General features: G+C 34.4%; 1 protein-coding gene and 1 pseudogene across 1 annotated transcript; one reads left to right on the plus strand and one right to left on the minus strand.

The window, feature by feature from the left end:
- Positions 1 to 556: 556 nt before the first annotated feature.
- Positions 557 to 5,712, plus strand: LOC142613920 (beta-glucosidase 11-like; annotated as a pseudogene).
- Positions 5,713 to 6,593: 881 nt separating this feature from the next.
- LOC142613288 (E3 ubiquitin-protein ligase RFI2-like) lies at positions 6,594 to 16,539 on the minus strand. The gene is made up of 6 exons (XM_075785575.1): positions 16,139 to 16,539; positions 12,130 to 12,302; positions 11,532 to 11,590; positions 10,941 to 10,966; positions 10,468 to 10,849; positions 6,594 to 7,313 (listed from the first exon to the last, which is right to left on the minus strand). Exons 1-6 carry the CDS (start codon positions 16,284 to 16,286, stop codon positions 6,866 to 6,868), a joined length of 1,236 nt encoding a protein of 411 aa, XP_075641690.1. The 5' UTR covers positions 16,287 to 16,539; the 3' UTR covers positions 6,594 to 6,865.
- Between the last annotated feature and the right edge of the window lie 4,066 nt (positions 16,540 to 20,605).

A 20,605-nucleotide genomic window follows, 5' to 3' on the forward strand; every position in this document is an offset into this window, starting at 1 on the left:
AGTATACCCAACTCTCTCACCATCTTCTACTCATTGATAGTGTGACATTAAAACATGATATAGGCAATTGTGTATGCATGTATGTTATAGATGATTTAAAATTAAACCATAGTAGAATTTAATTTTACATTACGCACCAAATATTCTCTCTGCTTATGTATATATATTCAAAACAAACATTATCCAACCAAATCAACCAAACCTAAATCATATTTAAGCCACTAATTTTAAAAAGAAAAAAAAAATACCCGTAGGGGTTTCGACGTCTTGAAGGTAGTGGGAGACCTGTGTGGTGCCCACTTAGATTCTTTTTTCTCTCTCTTTCAAATGTTTTGTCAATCTGAAGTTTTTTAATTATTACAGTATTATTTTTGTTTTTGTTTTTAAACACTAAAACGGTGGGTATACTAAAAGACATGAAGAATATAGAAAGATGTGGTGTAAGCTTAGTCAATTAATGAGACATTAATGAGATAACAATAAAATAAATTAATGTGATTTTTTGGCATAATCTTAAAATTTTCCTTCTCAAATTTCAGGGAAAGCACATGGAGCAACTAGAGATGTAGCATATGATGGGTACCAAAAATACAAGGTTCTTATGCCTTGATCAACAATCCTTTAGTATGAATGATTCATGGTTTGAGGTCAATTAATCCTCTCATTGTCATAAAAGAAAAAAATTATTCCTTTCATGATATAAGTTCCAATGATTATACAAATGGGGCTGAACCAACAAATACCATATTCATTTTGTTTAAATTACATCTCTCTAAATTTTGCTGGAGTCCAGTCCACATATCTCTAAGTTTTTGTATCTCTTGCAGGAAGGTGTGCAACTCATGGTGGACATAGGCCTCGATGCCTATAGATTTTCCATCTCATGGTCAAGACTTATCCCAAGTATGATGACCCAACTATGATCTACTAACTAAATAAAAATCATTAAATTTTTAGCAGTTGTGTGCACATGTTTTGTCTAACAGATGGGAGAGGGCCTATCAATCCAAAGGGTTTACAATATTACAACAATCTCATCAATGAACTTGTCAGCCATAATTAAAGCCAAACTTCCATATCATAATCTATAAATAATCTAGTTTGCTTAGCATTCCCAAATTGCTAAGCTAACCACACCTTGGAACTTTTGTTTCGTCTAAATATTTCTTGGTCTATTGATTTTGCAGGAATCCAACCCACATGTTACATTACACAATTATGATCTTCCTCAGGCACTTGAAGATAAGTATGGAGGATGGGTTAGTCGAAAGATAGTGTATAGTTCTTAACACTTGTTAATCAAGGACAGCATAGGATGATCAATACAATAAACTATTTATATCTGCATGTAGGAGAGACTTCACGGAATATGCGGAGGTCTGCTTCAGAGAATTTGGAGATCGGGTTTCATTCTGGATAACTATTAACGAGCCCAATGCGTTCGTGTATGAAGGCTATGACTTGGGATTTCTGCCACCTCAGCGATGTTCTCCTCCATATGGATACTGCTCTAGGGGCAACTCTTCATCTGAGCCATACATAGCAGTCATAGTATCTTTTTGGCACGTGCTTCAGCTGCAAGATTGTACCAGAAAAAATATCGGGTATCATATGAAATTTTCCATATTAAGCAATTTATTTGTGGTATATCAATCAGTCAATATTGTCAATATATGTTACACTAGTGAAGCTAAGACGCAGAATTATGCTCCAGAATCCCAATAGACTTTCTTCTAGTTAGTAATTATTTGATAAAATATTTGACTTCCCATTCTAATGCTGAATCTACAGAGGAATTTATTTGTGAAGGAAATGTTAATGGATTTTAGAGCACATGTTATGTTGTAGGACAAACAATATGGATTGATAGGGCTTAGCATAAATATGCCGGGGTTTGTTCCTCTAACAGACACAAAAGAAGATGCAATCGCAAGTCGCAACTCAAAGGGCCTATGCATTCAATTATGGCTGGCAGTGGCGACGCCACTCAGAAGCCAGGGTGTTCCTAGGAACACCCTGGCTTGAATTTTTTTTTTTATATATAATAATTTAATTTTTTTTTTATTTGTTTACCCTTAAAAAAAATAGGAATACCCTCGAGCAATATCAGGAACACCTTTAAAAATTTTATGCCAAACAAATTTTGAACTAAATGGCATGCAGAGGTAGAGGTGTGTGCTAACGCATAGTGGGGTGTGTGTTAGATTCCTAATAGTTAGTAAAAAAAATGTGAAGTAACTAAACAACAATAACTAATAATTTAATTAACTAATACAAGACAAACAAATTAAATATGTTAGGCTAAACAACAATTAATAATTTAATAATTAATGAAACAACAATACAACAAATTATGGTTTATAAAAGACAAAAAAATTTATGAAACAACTAAAAAACAATAATTAATAATTTTATTAATATTTCAAATGAAATTATAGTTTATTGTGCCGGTACCTTTGTTCATTAATTTTTTTTTTTTCCCTTTTGAGGTTTTTCGGTGTACAGAATGCAATTTTGTTTTAGTTTTAAGAATTTTTTTTTTAAGTACAAACTTCATGCTTGCCAAATTTTGAATTTCAGCCTGTATTTACCGAAATGTCCTGAAACACCCGAAATAGACTGAAATGACCAAAGTGGAATAGAAACACTCTGGACAAAATTCCTGAAGTCGCCACCGAATTGGCTGGTGAATAATAAATGCTAGAATTGATACCATTTTTTCTCTTAAAATTTTCTAGTTTGGATCATGGTGTCACTACATGTTGAACTTCATTTCAACTCATTCTAATTCTGCTTATGGTAATGTCAATCCTGTGTGGGCCAAAATAGTGGTAATAATTGGGAGGAAGATGAGAATTCCTCTAGTCAAGTTTATGTTGAATTTGAGACTTGATTATTCAAAGCCTCTGACTATAGTACACCTGCACTGTATTGCAGGTTTCTCAATCCATTGGTGTTTGGAGACTATCCCAATATAATGAAGCAAAATGCGGGGGCTAGAATGCCAGTCTTCACAGATCATGAATCCAAATTGGTAAAGGGTTCATTTGACTTCATAGGGGTAATACATTACATCAGTATGGATGTCAAAGACATCTCCAACGGTCTGAAGATGGTATATAGAGACGTCTTCATGGATGCAGAAATAGAGCTAACCGGTAAGTCTTTATCTATTATTATTACAAAGTGAGAACTATTTCAAATCACTGATCCTGTCAAGTTTCACTGAGTCAATTTTGCCCCTCTGATTTAATTACTATCTCGTTTCACATACCCGACCTTTAAAAATTGTTTGTGTATTACACTGCCTTTCATACATGTCTTTTAACTCAATGGAAATTTAGACTAGGCCAATATACTCCACCAAGTGTGTCTTTCAGTTCAAATAAACCTCTACTAGTCTTTGTAATTTATGAAAGATGAATAGAAGTAACTCTGTGATTTTCTGGTTGTGGCAGTAATTCAGGATAGCTCATCAGCATTTGAGGTGAGACTTCAAAAATAAACTGCGGATTAGGCAATTTTTTCTGCCTGGACATATGATTGAGTTTGTTTATATCATTCACCCTTCGCTAACCAGCCTTATTTTACTCAGTTTCCTATTATGCCCTGGTGTCTGCAAGCAGTGCTGGAATATGTCAAGCAAGATTTTGGCAACCCTCCTATTTACATTTATGAAAATGGTCTCTCTCTCCTTCTCACACACTCACTCTTGAGTAGTTGCTCCTTTATCATTTTATTTCTCTGTTTTTCTTCCTTTTCTTTCCCTGGCCTTTTCTTTTGGAAGTGAACTCTTGGAGGAAAGCCTCTGGGACAGCAAGAAAATTTGCAAGTCAATTGACCATATACAAATCTGTTTTTTCCCCCTCAAATGAAGTCTAAATAGATTAATTGTGTTGAACAAGCAAGTAGCTGAATTTTTGAATCATTTCAATCTTGAATTTTTTTGGTCCTGTAAATCCATTAGATGGTTGGCAATCTTGCATTAAGTATGAGACACAGCACGATAATGATTGATCACTGTGGCTGCACGTTCCCTACCTCCGAATGGCTGTGGCATTGTTGGAAATAATCAAGAATCTTTCCACCATCTTATTATAAGTACTTTCATGGTGAACCAGTGGAACCTGCATATGGTATGATTTGTCATGTTGGCATTTGATGGGTTAGGCAAGGTTGGGTTGGGTTGGGTTGTAATGCTAATCACGCAATGTCTTTTCATCATGTTTTATATCTGATTGATCAAACTTGTCATGGGATGTCTTGTTAGATCAGCGGATGCAAAGAAATTCAACATTGGACGACATAGCAAGGGTGAAATATATGCATGGATACATTGGAGGTGTGCTTGATGCATTGAGGTATGCATACTTCATTCAAACCTTTCCTAGTGAAGTACCATTAATTGAATTCTAAAATTCCTTCTATGACCATTGTGGGGGCTAAGCAGGTCATTCTTTCAATAAAAACATGTGATCAGATGTTCAACTTCTATATTCAACACAAAGTAGATTAATAGATTTCTCTCCAACCCCCTCTTTTGCCAATGTTTCCTAATTGTATGTTTTCTGTGGGCCCATATTGCTATCTTAACCCCACTCATTTCTAAGAGGGAATATAAGGACTTTTAAGATGCAAAGCAACATTTGGAAATGGTAATCCTAAATAAAATCAAGATGTTTCATTGTTGGCAAGACCAATTAAACTCTCCCAACCCCCCCCTCCCCCTCCTCTGTCTTTCTCAATGGATACACAGGAATTGCAGCACAAAGAACGAAGAAAAATTGCTAGACTATATGAGTGTGTGTTGCGAAGGTGTACACTGAGTCCCACATCACTTGATTAGCAAGCACTTAACTTGTGACATTTGATCCTCACCATGAGGCATGAGTTGATGTGAAAGCTTCCTCAAGTAGTGGTCCTTTTTATAATGGTCACATGGTGGATGACAGCATTGTAAGTTTTCTATGGATAATGGCGCCAGTCAAATTGTAGAACTATTTAAAAGGTTTAGCAACAAAAAAAAATTAGGTCGACTTGAGTCGAATATGGTCTTCTAATGGACTATTAACACACTTGTGGAGAACTTTTACTTCCAATCTAAGCATGTGACCATTATGGAAAAGGTCTGTAATGGATTTATGTCATCGTAAACTAGTTTAGCATTAGTAGAACTCCAATGTGCACTATCATAATTTATGGTAGGAGACTATGAATATAGACTACACCTTTGTTCAAATTTGTTTAGTTGATATGCCAAAAGGCTTGTAGCTCAATTAGCACCTTGGTATCTACAATGGAGACACCCAAGTTCAAATTCCCCCATCCTTAACAATCAATAAATAAAAAAATTATTTGATATGATAGATGTGTGTAACTATTTTTTTAACAAAAAGAAAATTCTAAATTGATTGCATTTCCTTTTCCTTGCCTTCATTTAATTCTTCCTTTTTTTTTTTTTTTTGGTTGAAGGAATGGAACACAAGAGGTTATTTCACATGGGCTTTCCTGGATATATTTGAGTTAATTGGTGGCTATGGATATAGCTATGGCATAAACCATGTGGATTTGGATGACCCGGATTTGAATAGATATCCCAAGCTCTATGCAAAATGGTACTCCAAGTTTTTGAAGGGAAGAAGCATCAACTTGGGTGGAGTTATTGAACTTGAGAAGAATCCATTATCTCTCGCTCATTCTCACTTTCAGTAGGCTCTGTTCATATTATGGGACAACTGTAGGGGTGTTATGTTGCTTATGAGAACCAATATGTACAAAGTAACATTATTGATCAATAATTTGTAACAGGGTTTTCATGTCTTCTATTTCATTGCATTAACGTTTGCATGTTAAGAGAACGAGAATTCTTTCCCTCCACAGCTTGATTTGAGAAATTAACTCACAATTTTACTTTTAATAAGGGAAATAACTCTTACACACAAGCATCAGCACACGCATGCTTGTTTTTAACTAAAATTATGACTTCAAAATGAAAATTTTAGTTATAACAAACATGTGTATAAATGTGTGCAATAATCATTACTCTTTTAATAAAGGATAACTCTGCCAATGCTGAAAATATGCATTGGAATTTTCACTAAAGCAAACATTTAACTAGCTCGGTATGAATAATTCAGTGCATAATTTCGGTGAGTAAACTATATTTTATACCTATCTTATATAAATATACTTAGGTATGAGCCTTAAATATTGAGTTCGCTTTTACATGAGAAAGGTGTAATACATCGGGTATACTGAATGATTTTACCTTACTTAGGTAATTATTTCTCACAACTGTGGCTTAAAATAGTTTTGTAGAGTTGCATTTCCAACTGTGAACTGACGAAGTAGGTCGCTTTAATATATTCTATTGGTAACAATCTGCATGTTTCAAGACCAATAAATGTATATGAGCGACAACTTGTGAAGATAATACAAGTCGACCCAGAAACTGTAATACACCACATATTAAGGTAACTTTTTGTTTACCAATTTCTACATCAGGCCAGGCCCTGTACTTCCCTGGAAATTCAATAAAGCTAGTGCCAAATTGCAATACAAGCATCCATGGGAAGTTTAAGCAAAACACTCAATAAAAAGAAAATGTTATAGCACCACTAGATTGTCAAAGATTTACAAGTTCAAGAGGTTACATAACAATAAGTTTTTTTTTTTTTTTTTAAATGTACAAAAATGGACAAATGTTTATGAATACCCACAATTGAGTTTGTTATCCATCATAATTTAGATGCGATTCATTTAAAAGTATGGATAAATTGATTGATAAACATTTGCAACCACAGTAGGGGAGCAGGTCCTCTAGGACCAGTGCCTATGCCATAAGCCACCAGACCTCTTGACAGAATCAGAGTTGCCTATGCCATAAGCCACCAGACCTGTTGACCGAATCAGAGTCACCAGCAGCGTAATGATATTGCCCCCATGCTGAGTCCATATCAGATAATACAGGAGGGAAACGAGAGAAGTGCTCTCTTTCCCACACATGAAATTGATTTGGCAAAGGATTTTCAGCTTCATGTAGGTTTGGGACAGGAGTTTGAGGAGGATAGATATGAAAACCGCCATTGCCATCAGGTTGTAGAGATGCTGGCACTACTGGCGGCAAACCCCCAGGACTATCGATTCTCCTGACAGCAGGAATGATAGGTGAGGGCATGCCTAGTGAATTGCTAGGTCGTTGCTGAAGATGAAACGCATGGGAAACCTGTATCATTTCATGGGTATGAACATTGGACCCTGGATAACGAGGAACAGCTGAGGAGACAAATGAGCTCCCAGCCCTAGGACCAGACCTACAAAGAGTAGGGGCAAAGAATATTTAGTCCACAGCTCATATAAAGAACAATCTGGGTATTTCACTAATTAAATTTTCATAATGGAACACTCCTTTAAGTAAACCGTTAAATTTGCAATCAAAGATGCGAGAATGACAAAAAGACGTGCAGAGTCTGTGTCAAATACCCTTGGCTATGTCAGCAAAGAGAACACATGTTTCTCACAACTATTAGAACTAAAAGAGTAAGTATCTAAGCAGACATTAAAAGAAATTACTTAAGAGGTTCATGCCTCAACTACTGTTAATGAACTGCAAAACCATAGTGCCACTAACATCAATATTCCATTCAAGACTATAAGGTGATTAAAAGTAATTTATACTATATTGAATACCCTTGGCGTTGTTAGCAAAGAGCACACATGTTTCTTACAACTGTTCGTGTTAGAAATACATGTCTATCAGTCTAAGTAGAACTTAGCATAACTTTTTTTGATAAGCAGTCTAAGGGTCTATTTGAAATCCGTTTATATTGCTTAAATTGAAAACTTTTTGCTGAAAGTATTGAAAATAAAGGTAAAATATTAGCTGAAATAGTATAGTAAGACCCATAAATAATACCAAAAAGTGCAGTGGGGCCCATAAATAGTAACAAAAATAAGTTAAATAGTAAAATAACCTAGCTTTTTAAACTGGAGCCAAACACACACTAAGTAGAACTATTAAAGAACTCAAGTAGAGGTTTATGCAATAACCAGCGTCATTGCCTTGCAAAGCAATAGTCCACCATAAACAATTTTCCGTTTGGTAGTTGGCAAATGAGGAGATTTTTGTTGTTGTTGTTGATAATAACATAAGAACTTCTATTTTTAAAAATAGCCAAAATAGCTAAACCAAGTACACTAGAAATGCACTATAGTGGCAGAATTTAAAAACCCAAATTACAATGATCAAGAAGGATAGGGAGGGATAAACAAGAACATGAAGGCAAAACTAAGATCCATTCGAGGAGAGTACAAAAGGAAAAATACTTTATATCAAGGATAAACCGTTCACAATCCTCAAAGCATCTAGACCAAAACAAACAATGTGGCACAATCCTCTAAAAATCTATATTTCTATGTCTTCCAAACTTGCCCTATCAAGAAGCTAACAACTCAATAACTTTTTGCAGCATAACCCAATGAATACCAAGCAAACAGAAGACCATAGACCAAAACTCATATGTTGTAGGACAATGAAGAAAAAGACAATCCACCAATTCCCCACACCTTTTGCACATATAGCACCAATCTAGGACTGCACCATGTCTAATCCAAAGAATATCTGTGGTTAAAATCTTACCTAAAGTGGCAGTTCAAGAAAAGAACGCTACTCTAGGAGGAACGCATCCAACAAGCTCTAACCTCAAAACCTCTTCTCATTGCTAGCTTCCAACAAACTTCATCAGCACCATAGCCCAGTACATCCATGGAATAAAGCATATCCAAAAACAAATCCAAAGCTTCTGACTCCCAATCCTGTACTAGACAACAAAATTGGATGTCCCAATGAAGCCTCCCATCATAGGAACGCATAACCTCTGACATAGAAGACTTCCTTGCCCGACTAATACCATACAACTTTAGAAAAGCTTCTTTAAGAGAACAATCCTCACACCACACATCCTCCTAGAACTTCACCCTAGTACCATCATCAACATCATACCGAAGAAACTTAGAAAAAGCCAACTAACCACTTCTAATGGTTTTCCACACACTAACACCATAGGTTCCTAACACGAGTTTTGTACACCAACCACCCATCCCCATATTTTGCCTAAATGACCCTCCTCCAAAGGGCATCTGTCTCCGTTCCATACCTCCATAACCATTTGCCTAGCATGGTAGTATTAAATCTTCTCAAACGCCTAATGTCTAACCCGCCATTCTGCACTGGCTCATAAACCTTAGACTATTTCACCAGAGTTACCTTAGGAGCATCAATACCACTCCAAGGAAAATCTCTTTGTAATTTCTCCATATGATTAACCGCCTTCACTGGGACAGGAGGTAGATAAAATAAGTAGGCAAGCTGGAAATAGTACAATTAATAAGAGTTAACTTACCCCTTTAGATAAATACAACATCTTCCATCTAGCTAAACACCACTATATCTTCTCCAAAACAAGATTCCAAATTGTCTCCTCTTTATAGGTAGTACCCAACAGCGAGCCCAAATATTTCAGAGAAAGTTGGCAAATGAGGAGATTAGAAAGCAATCTCCATGCTAGTGTTGGTAAAAGCGCACTTAAGCACAAAGCACGAAGCACCAGGGCTCCAATGCTTTTTGCCTTTAAAGTGAGGCGCATTCAAGGAAGCGTGTTTTAGGAATGCTTTCTTTGCGCTTTAAGCGCCCTTTTTTTTTGGCACTGTTTTATATTTTTCAAAAAAAAAAGAAAGACTGAGCTGTAGTTATAGGATCTTAACATTATTGATATAAACCATTGATTTGGCATTTTTTTTGTATAACTTGTCTTGAAACCCACAACCCCCAATGCTTCTCTATTTTATTTTTTCTTGGTTTTTTCTCCCTGCCCATCTTGTTCTTCTTTATATTTTATTCTTTCCCCTTTGAATAACTGCTTGGAACCAATTACCATATTTCTGGTAATTGCTTAGTTACTTCGGTAGTTGATGTTGAACATAGCACTTAAAACTTAATTGATTAAATCTTATAGACTTATAGTCATTAAGTGATTAAATTATTAACTAATATTAGTGATTAGTCATAGAGCATTATGCCTACCGGATATTTAAGAAGGCTATTGCATGGAAGTACTCCTATTTAGCTGATCTAAAAAATAAAATGACTTGACTTGCAATTTTTGTGTTAAAATTGCAAAAGTAGGGGCTAATATAAATGTTATATGTATTATATAAAAAAATTTATTTCAATTTACATGATTATTTGATCATTTGATTGTTTTATTGCTCATTAATAATTATCTTCAAATTTTTTATTTTTTTTAAATGTGCACTTCACTTCAATCAGGCATGCGCTTGTGCTTTGCGTCTAGGCTCCAGGAGACCTTTGCGCTAAAGTGCACCCCGCACTTTTACCAGCAGTGCTCCATGCTTACTGTGATTTTTTCCTCAAAAAAAAAGGGGGGAACCTTGGCCTAGAAAGCTTACCCATGAGCAAAGACAAGCGGATATGGGAAAGATCTGGACCTTGTTGTAGCATCAGAATCACTGTGAGTAGATCCCTGTGTTGCAGGTTGCATAGAAGCTGGATCAGCACCATTGATATGGCTACCAAATTGGGAGAAGGGAGGGGAATGGCGACCCAAAGTATGGTATTGGATGCTAATGGCAGGAAAACTATGGGGATTAAACATATCATTGTGTCCAGATAGACCATTCCAGGGATAATTGAAGTTAGGATCATCAATGCTATCACTAGATCTTGAGGATGCATGTGGAATTGGTCCAAAGTATGCAACATACGAATGAGGCAGAGATGATGGAGCAGTGTGTTCAGCAGGCATGCCATGGTGTTCCCGCATGTCATGATCTACATGGAGAAGAAATTATGTTGTTGTGTTATATATTAATGGTGGCAATGAAGAAATTTTAACTCTTGATATAAATAACTCAACACTTACAAGTGGTTGAAGGAGATTCCACTTCCCTGAAAGACAGAATCAACGTGTAAGAGACAACAATGGATGATAGTGTTGGGAAGGGGGCTGACCAATTTCTTAAGCAGAATATAGAGGGTGAAGTTCATCAGAATAGTAAATGCTACTCAAGTTCACCTAAATATCTCACCAAAGAATGCCAGAGCTTAGAGTCTATAGCAAATGCTCAATAAAAATTGATGATTAAAATAAAAATCAACATAACAGTTAGGGAGAATTTTAATGAACAATAGTCTCACAGGGATCTAACATGAATTTTGAAATGATCTACTCCATATAAAGTGAGAGAACCAAGGTATCCTGAATCCTACTCCCCCCGCAACCCCCTTTTCTCCCGCCAAAAAAAAAATCATAGCACTTATTGTATAAATTTATCCTCCAAATCAAAATCCCAGGCCTCAAAGATAAGAAGCAGTGTAATGTACACTAGTACAAGCACATAAGCTCCTGGCAGGAGTGATTCACACAAATTAGTATTTGTAACCAAGCACAAACTACATGAGGAATTAATGAAAACGAATCGAATGTAAACCACAAAACAAAGATCTTGCTTACTCAAAAGATGTAGGAATTCGAGCCAATTCACCAAATGGACACCAGTGAACTCTAAATGGCTGCAAAAGACATTCAAAAAACATGATCAAAATTATAAATGCAGTAAGATAACACGAACCATGCCGGCTATAGGCAGATATGCAAAAAAAAATGAGTAGTTCAACAATAATGAGGAATTCCTTTTTTGATATCAATAAACATCTTACTTTTCAAAAAAAAAAAAAAAAATTGGAGAGAGTATTTCCTTTTTATCTTGGAAAAGGAGAGAAGGATATCCTCAATAGTTTGGCATTAGCGGTTTTTGGTATTAAGGGATTTCAACTCTTCAAAAAATAAAGTGCCAAAAAGAATACGTTTAAAAGATCTCTATCTGTTTTAGGGATTTCCATAGCCTGTAATAGAGCTTATTGTTAATGACCCATGCACAGAGAGAGAGAATTGCAAAAGCCCAAAATCTATGCAAACACAAAGACGCTGATGTGAAGAAAATGTTGTTTCAGAGTCGCTGGATGCCTGTTCAGAACTTGGCAGGTTGAGAAATATCAGTTTTACAACATTGAGCTCTATACTATCAAAAGATAAAGTAGTAATGTTTTACCATTTCAGGGTAATTTAAGTCATAGGGATCCTCATCAGGATTCCAGTCATCCATACTAGACTCAGGAAATGAACGAGCAGAGCCATTGGCATATAACCATTGGCCTTTCTCAACCTTTCGGCAATTTGGGCACTGCATTGCTCCCTTCATGTTAAATGCCGAGCCAATACAGTCTGCAAAACAAGTAAATACATGCAGAAGAAGAGAGCATCATAAAGGGTCTTACTTTCCTAGTCATGACATAAAATTAACATTTGAAGGGAGAAGACGCCATAAGAAGAAGTATTAGACATTGTACTGCCACATGTATCTATGTGTGTGGTGCATATGCATGCACACATTATTTGAGGGAAATTCAAAGTCAACCCATAGTCCAAACCATAAAGAATGGGATTCATATCTTTTCACAAAAATTAATGATATGCAATATGTATTCATATTTTTCCCAAAGCACATATTCAGGAGACATCATTTGAGATGCAACCAATGAGACCTATGCAGTTAGTGATATCATCACATTTACATTTTGACAAGTTTGTAATTCTCATCATAATCGTATCTGCAGAAGTAAGGAAGGTTATTGGATGCTCAGATACATTTTTGCTACTTATATTGTGTATGTCTCTATGAATTGAATCTGTACTCCAAGAAAATTGAACAATTCTAGTGTGATCTTTAGGTTTTAGAATACAAGGGTGTTCAATTTCAAACATGATCTCCCTCACTCAAGTCATGCAAAGCTCTCAATTTACAGAACCAAAACCTGAATCAGTACACCATAATTGCAAACTCATTTAAAATACAACAACAGAACAGAGCACTACTGTGCTAGTCCCAAAAGTTTGAGGTTTGCTATGGATCCTCAATAGACTAAATCAAAGCCAGTCACAGAAATTCTTCTTTGCCATTCTATCCTGTCCAAAATCGTACTCTCTATCACCTCCTTATTAACATTTACTTTTTTTTTTTTTTTTTGATAGGTAATATAAGAATTATTACTGATGAAAATGGAAAAAGAAACATACAATGTTTTCATGAGAATGAACACAGCAAAGCACAAAACAGAACACCACAGAAAACAATCAAGAGACTAAACTAAGAGAAGAAAAACACTTAACAATAGAAGAACATTCTGTAAAACCCCAGCACCAAGACCAATCAAAACGACTGTTCTAGCACAGGCCTATTAACTCAACCAAAGACTTCTCAAAATCTTCGAAGGACCGACGATTACGCTCCATCCATACAGTCCACATCAAACATCTTGGGATTAAATTCCAAATATCTGAATCATGTTTCCCAAGCCAATGATTCCAACAAAATTATAATTCCGCCACAGAGCTGGGCAAGACCCACTGAATACTGAAAGCCTAAAGCATAAAAACCCATAAAGAATTCGCCACATGACAGTGAATAACGAGATGATCCACAGATTCCCCACTGCACTGGCACATAAAACATCAATTTGCCAAAGGGCGACCTCTAAGCATGAGATTATCCAATGTAAGAATGCAATCATGAGCTGCCGTCCATAGAAAAAAAGCCACCCTTTTGGGAACCTTTGATTTCCAAATGCCCTTCCAAAGAAGGATAGAGTTGGGAGTCGTCCTTAACTCATTGTAAAAAGAACGGGTATCAAACTTACCATTTCCATTAAGACCCCAACACAAAGAATCGCTGCCTACTCCACGTGGAACATTTACTTTTTTCATTACTTTTACTACTATTATTTTAGGTCTCACTCACCTCCTTTCATTCTTTCAACTTGAATCAAAGTGCATTAATCACTCTCCATTACACATTACAAACCATCTTAAGAAACATTCCCACATTTTTCTTTTTCTTCATTTTAATCTACAGGAGTTACCCATATCTTTAGTCAACTTCCTGAACGCCACACCCCACCCCACCCCCCCAATTCCAACCCTCCAACAAAAATGAGATCCCCAAAAAAAAAAAAAATCAGATCTTTTTCCCAAAAATAATTGCCACACCTCTGTCACATTCTCCCCCCACCACACCCCCCCCCCCCCTAAAAAAAGAAAGAAAGATCAATCACTCCAGCTTTGATTGTGTATGGGTGTTTTGGCACACAAGAGTAGGTGTCATCAGAAGGTTCAAAATAGAACATCTTAGTCACAGTTGTTATTGGCTTAGATACACCCCATTTGGCTCTCTCTCTCTCTCCAGCTTGTTTAAAATAGTTTTTTTATCACCTCGGTAATTGACCACCACATCAACCAAAACCGCCTCCCAATTCTCAACTTTCTGACCCAGTGCAGTGGCAATTTGTAATTTGAGAAAACCAACTAGGTTGGTGTGGACAAAAAAAAAAAAACTCCCCCAAAACCGGCTGCACTAACCAATGAACACCCCTACCTTCTACACTTCATCCATTATGCTCTTATTCTATGATTTACATCCCTTTTCACCTCTCTATCCTTATAAATTAGGGATCCAAGATATAGTTAAACACTTACTCTTTGGTATCTCTTGACCATTAAGTTTTACAACTGTTTTATCTTAGATTCTAACTTAACTAAACACACATTAAATTTTAAAACTACTTCAATTTTGTTTCTAACTTTACTAAATTTACATTCCATGAGCTCTGTTTTAGACCTGCTTAACCTAATGTCATTAAATTCTAAAGCATTCATTCAGATTTCCACCTTGGCGTTACTCCATTTCTAGTGTCATCCACTAAAACTATCTTGTCTGCAAAAGGCATGCACCAAGAAATAGTGCAAGCATTGAGCTCTGTTTAAAATGAAGTTCACAATTTGAACTTCAGCAAAATAGTTTCCCGCCCATTGAACTCAATTCCCCTTAGAACTCTCTTTCCCCTTCAGAACAGTACTACATCCTCTTTTAGTGCTTTCCCTAACTAACTATAAAGACCGATGCATTGGACCTTATGATATAAGGTAAAAGAAGCATAAAAGGACCTTCTGGAGTATGAGAATCTGAGTGGAAAAGATTGCTTCAGGTCATTCGCGTGGAAAGAAATTGACAAATCTATGTAAATGCAGCAGCTCAAATGTTCTTAATAATAATACCAAAACGATCATCATCGAAATCATATTTCTAGTTGATACCAATCCAAACTTAACATTATAAATATTTGGTAGTATAGTATTTTACGTAAAAGTTTTTGGCTGAAACAAGTATTTTGCTTGATTTTTCAACATCTGAATCATGCAAAAAGCATTGTTTCATATCTCCTTGAAACTAATACAACCATCAATCTACACCCAAAAAAGAAAACGAAATATAAATTAATCAAATTACTATGCCTTGGGACAAGTATCAGTTCCTGCAAAACAAAGCCTTTGTAATTTTTGACAGCCATTAATTACTCCAACAATCAAAGTGTGAAGTCCTTCATCTCTTTTTAAAATATCCATTCATGGTCTACACTTTTTTCTTCTAGTAAATTCAATTGATAGCATATATTGTCATAACCAAGAATTGACAAAATTTTGAGATCTAAACTCATATCAACACCAAATGGGCAACAGTATCACTATCCAATTATGCTCACACTTCTCTCCTTTATTTTCACTATTACCAACACCATAATTGTTCTTTACAAGATTTCTCCAGCAAGCTCAATTCTCTGTGAAATTCAACCAAGGGTCTACATGCATTAACATTTGAAACCGTGAAGATACCCTTCAAAAACAAAAAACATATCTATACCGTATATTACAAGCACTTAAATTTCTACAACCACAAAATTATCAAGTATTACCACATAAAAAACCAAACAATCATACATCAAATAGTAAGAGAAAAATCTTACCTCACAATGATACAACACAATACTCTTTCCGAAATTCAACTTTATTCTACATAACCCCAATATTTTTGCCTTACTGCTTCTGTTTTAAGACAAACCCAGATGCCAAAGTTCCACATAATTCAACAATTTCAATCAAGAACCAAATTTTCTTCACAACCCACTAAAAAAAAACTGCCACAAAAACAAGAACAAAATCAGTCTTACCCAGATGGAACTCATGGCCACATTGCAGTTTAGCCCTGGATCTTCCCCCATTAATATTCAAGACCAAATCCAAGCAAATCGAGCATGAAACTCCAGAAGAAGAAGGTTGAGGTTCCAAAACCGCAACCCCCTCACCATTACCATCCATTTTAGAACTAGAACCAGAACTAGAAGACGACGGTGAATGATCACTTTGTCTCCTTCTCTGATGAGCCCACCTTCCCTTCTCCTCCACCAAGCATAACCCACAACTTTTTTTTTATATTTCGTTTCACCAAAAAGTCTGAATCTTTCTTTCTCTTTCTCTTCTCTGTATCTGTGTCTGTGTCTCTCTGTGTGTTCACCTTTTTTTTCTCTCTCCGACCTGTCGGATTACGTGGTTTGGAGTTCGGACCTTACATGGACTGTCTTTGGAATCTACGATAATATACTATGGAAAATACTTTACGGTAAAACACTCACACCAGAAAAACTGGTCTGGGTCTCTCACATTTCTTCTCTTTTTTTTTTTTTCGTTTTTTCTTTTTTTTTGTTAAACAAATATTAATCTATATATAAATATATAAAACCGAAACCTTTGAACCTCCACAATTTTTATGTCAGCACAATATTTAAATAAAATTATCATTTTATTTAAATAAATTATTTTTTCTTAATACAAACTTAATAATGAGTGAAATTCTATCTATTTAACAAGTCCAACGTAAATTCAAACACATAATTTTTTAAATAATTTTTTAAATAAAATTCTTTTTTTTTAGTCCAAATTTAATAAGGAGTGAATTTATTTAAATAAAATTATTTTTGCTTAATCCAAATTTAATAAGGAGTGAAACTCTATCTCTCTAACAAGTCCAACTTAAACTCAAACATATTATTTTTTTTAATCATGTTTTTAAGTAAAATTATTTTTGTTTAGTCCAAATTTAACAAGGAGTTAAACTCTATCTCTTTAACAAGTCCAACTTAAACTCAAACTCGTCCCTTTTTTTAAACAAAATTATTTTTGTTTAATTCGAACTTAACAAGGAATGAAACTCTATTTCTCTAACAAGTCTAACTTAAACTCAACCTCAAACATTGATAAAAAAAAAATAAAAAAAAAATTGAATAAATCCTATATTAAGATTATCCTAGACGTAGCTTTATGTGGATAAATATAAAAATCATTAACTATTGATAAAGTTCAACTTCTTTAAATAATAGAAGAATTCTAATGCAACTTCTTTAAAAAGTAATTTTCGTACATAAATTACTAAACTCTTTTTAGCTATTTTTTACAAGATAAAAAAGTTAGTAATAATTGAAATTATTCTTCTGAATATAACATATATATATATATATATATATATATATATTTTTTTTTTTTTTCAATAATTTCAAAGCCGTGAATCATCTGATTCTTTAATATTTTTTGGTCTTTTAGAAGTTTTAATATCTGAATTTTTGAGTTTTTTTTTTTTTTGCAGTATTTGAAATTGTCTGACAAATTTTTTGTAAACCATTGCACATTCAAACAATAACTTCTTCATCAAATTGTAACAGAAATTGAAGTCATACAAGAGCAAATCATGCAATGATGTAGTTTCTTAATTGATTTAAGATTTTATAAAATTATTTTAGTTTACTTCACAAATATGCAGGTTCCCATGCATAGCACAGGTTAGCGACTAGTTATGTATAAATATTTTACTTAACGAGTAACATCAAAATTTAATATAATTTCAATAAAAATAAATTAATAAATTATCTTAATAATTAATAAATGTGTCAAATTATGATGTGTAATGTGTAACTTTTTTTTTTTTTTTGATACAAGATAGAATTCTACTTTAGCCTAATTTAAGAGTATATGTGTGTGAAACTCCCTCCTAGAGACTTAAACTCTGGCCCTTGCCCTCCACACTCCACAAGTACTTATACTTGTGGAGTGACCATCGCACCAAAGGTGTGCGATGATAACAATGTGTAACCTTTAGTCTACTACTCTACTATATTAAAACACAAATTATGGTATATAATTAAATTAATTACACAAAATATTAATTTCATCTTAAATTACTTGAAACTTTTCATAATATAATTTTAATCTAAGTTTTTTAATTTTTGTGTCAAATGGGTTAATTTAGGCTGCGTTTGTTTCGCTTGAAAAAGATTTCTAGAAATTATTTTATACCAGCCTGTGTGTTTGGTACTTACAGAAAATTGGGTCAAACGGAAATTATTTTCCCCGTTGATTGTAAAATAAGCCTTCTCACTCATAAAACCATTTTCGTTCTTATTTTACCTTCAAATCTCATTTTATAGATTGAAAACAGAGAGAGAGAGAGAGAGAGAGAGAGAGAGAGAGAGAGAGAGCAGCCCAAATTGCAAGAAGAGAGAGTAGAGTGAGTGAGCTAGAAGCACACACAACTCCAGATCGCACCGGTCTTGTCGTACCCCAGCGCTGGCAAGATTGCGCCTCCTGAAGCACCGCTGAGATCACACCCCAGTACTTGTTGAGATCGCGCCGCCTAAAGCACCACCAAGATTGCACCCCAACATCGGTGAGATCGCACCCATGATCCACCCATGCCCGATCTCTCTCTTTCTCAATCTACCTCTCCCTTTCCCTCAATTGTCGATCACTCTCTATTCCTCACTTTCTCCGTTTGACTGAAGTTTTGAGTTTAACGAATGTTTTTTTTTTTTTTTTGTTTCTTTTAAGTTTATATATTGAAATTTTATATTATGAAATTTGTTTGGAAGCTGAGAAAATGTGAGAAACTAATAGAAAAATAGTATTTTCATAATGCAACCAAACACTTGAAAATATTTTCTTTTCCCAAAAATATTTTCACTTGAAAATATTTTACACTGAACCAAACGCAATCTTAGTGTAAAAAACGAGAAGTCAAATATAAGTAAACCATAAAAATATAAATTTTGAATTATTTTATAGCATTTTTTTTTATAGAACTAAAAACAAATCAAGTTTATAAGTCATCTATATATATATACAAGTAAACTGAGAGAAATCTTATTAAATTTCAAATTGGAATTCAATTAGAGTATATATATGTCTCATCTAAACAATTTTTTAAAAAAAAAATTGTGTTAAATGAGTTCATTTTGTGTCGATTTTTTTTTTCTTATGGGCTTTTCAATTCCTCTCAAAGTATTTGAAGAAATCTTTGAACTAACTTTTTTGTCATCAATTGCTTCTTAATTCTAATTTTGGTTTAGTAGTAGTTTTTTTTTTTTTTTTCTCCTTCCTTCTACTAATTTCCTCATTTTGTGTTATAGATTCTCATTCTTAGGTTGTACAACAAAATTATAAGATTTGGGGAGAAATAAAAATAAGTAGCTTCTTATTATTTTGGAATTTTTAATTTATTTATCTTTATCTTTGGTGAGTATGTAGGTTGGGAATGGCATTGATGGGTGTGATGAGGCTTGAGTTGGAGATGAAAGTCATTGTTCAGGTTATGGCTGGACTGTTGTTATTTATTTATAGCCTCGCTATTGATGTTATCATTTGTACATAATTTAACCCAAAGGCCAAGTAAAAGTACATTTTGATGATTATGCACATATATCTTTTGGTCTTGCTTGCGATTTTGCAGGGCTCACTGCTGGTATGAGAATTGGTTGTGTTGGTGGTGTTGGTGTTAGGTATATTACTATATTTCTAATCTCTTATATATCTATTAACATTTGCATGTATAGGTTGGTTCCCATTATCATATCAGCAATTGTTATTTACTACATTGTGGATTGAGTTTTTGGTTTGGTTTTGAAGTTATTATTGCTAGATTTGTGCTTCAAATTTAGACTTCTTATTGATTCATTTGCTTAAGTTACCAATTGGTTCATTTACATTGGTGGTTTATATTAGTCTGCATAGGTAGTTCATATTAGTCCTAGAGTTCACTTTTGGCATTAAGTCCACTTGTCCTAACTCTATCCATAAGTAGCTAACAATTTGAAGTTTCTCTACTTGGATGAGCTTGGTTCGAATAAGTGTTGGCATGACAAGGTTGACATTTTTTATTTTGAAAAACAACATAGCTTGTCATTAGAAATTGAAGGGTGAAAAAAATGCAATGCTTACTTAACATCTATTGAAATTTGGGCTATATTTTGTTTATAAACCCAAGGCTTAAAAAACTTCACTAGCCCAGCATGAAAGGCTTTAATTTGCAACTAATCTACTTTGGGTGGGTGCCTTTGGGTGTTTTGAACGACATATGATGAACATCTTTACAACATATGATGATTTACTTCATAAATGCTATAAAAAAAAATTAGAGTTTATTTTGGAAGCAGTAGGTAATTGGCTTCTTTGGGTCATCAGCTTTGTCACTAAAATTTGGATTTATTAAAAGTCAATTGTAGAATTTCTTTCCCTTTTTCTTTGAGCTTTTGCACTAGAAATTATTGCAGTATCAAAGTTTTGTTTAAATGTTTGCACTAGAGTTTTTTTTA

Source organism: Castanea sativa, chromosome 10, assembly GCF_040712315.1.
Source record: "Castanea sativa cultivar Marrone di Chiusa Pesio chromosome 10, ASM4071231v1".
NCBI classification, from domain to species: Eukaryota; Viridiplantae; Streptophyta; class Magnoliopsida; order Fagales; family Fagaceae; genus Castanea; species Castanea sativa.

Bases quoted from the DNA above. Each gene is read 5' to 3' on its own strand.
- LOC142613288 (XM_075785575.1), bottom strand. From the start codon at position 16,286: ATGGATGGTAATGGTGAGGGGGTTGCGGTTTTGGAACCTCAACCTTCT. The intron at 11,591-12,129 runs GTAAAACATTAC...TGTCTTTTGCAG, and splicing joins ACTTAAATTACCCTGAAATG to CCATTTAGAGTTCACTGGTG. The intron at 10,850-10,940 runs GTAAGTGTTGAG...TTCTCCATGTAG, and splicing joins GGAATCTCCTTCAACCACTT to ATCATGACATGCGGGAACAC.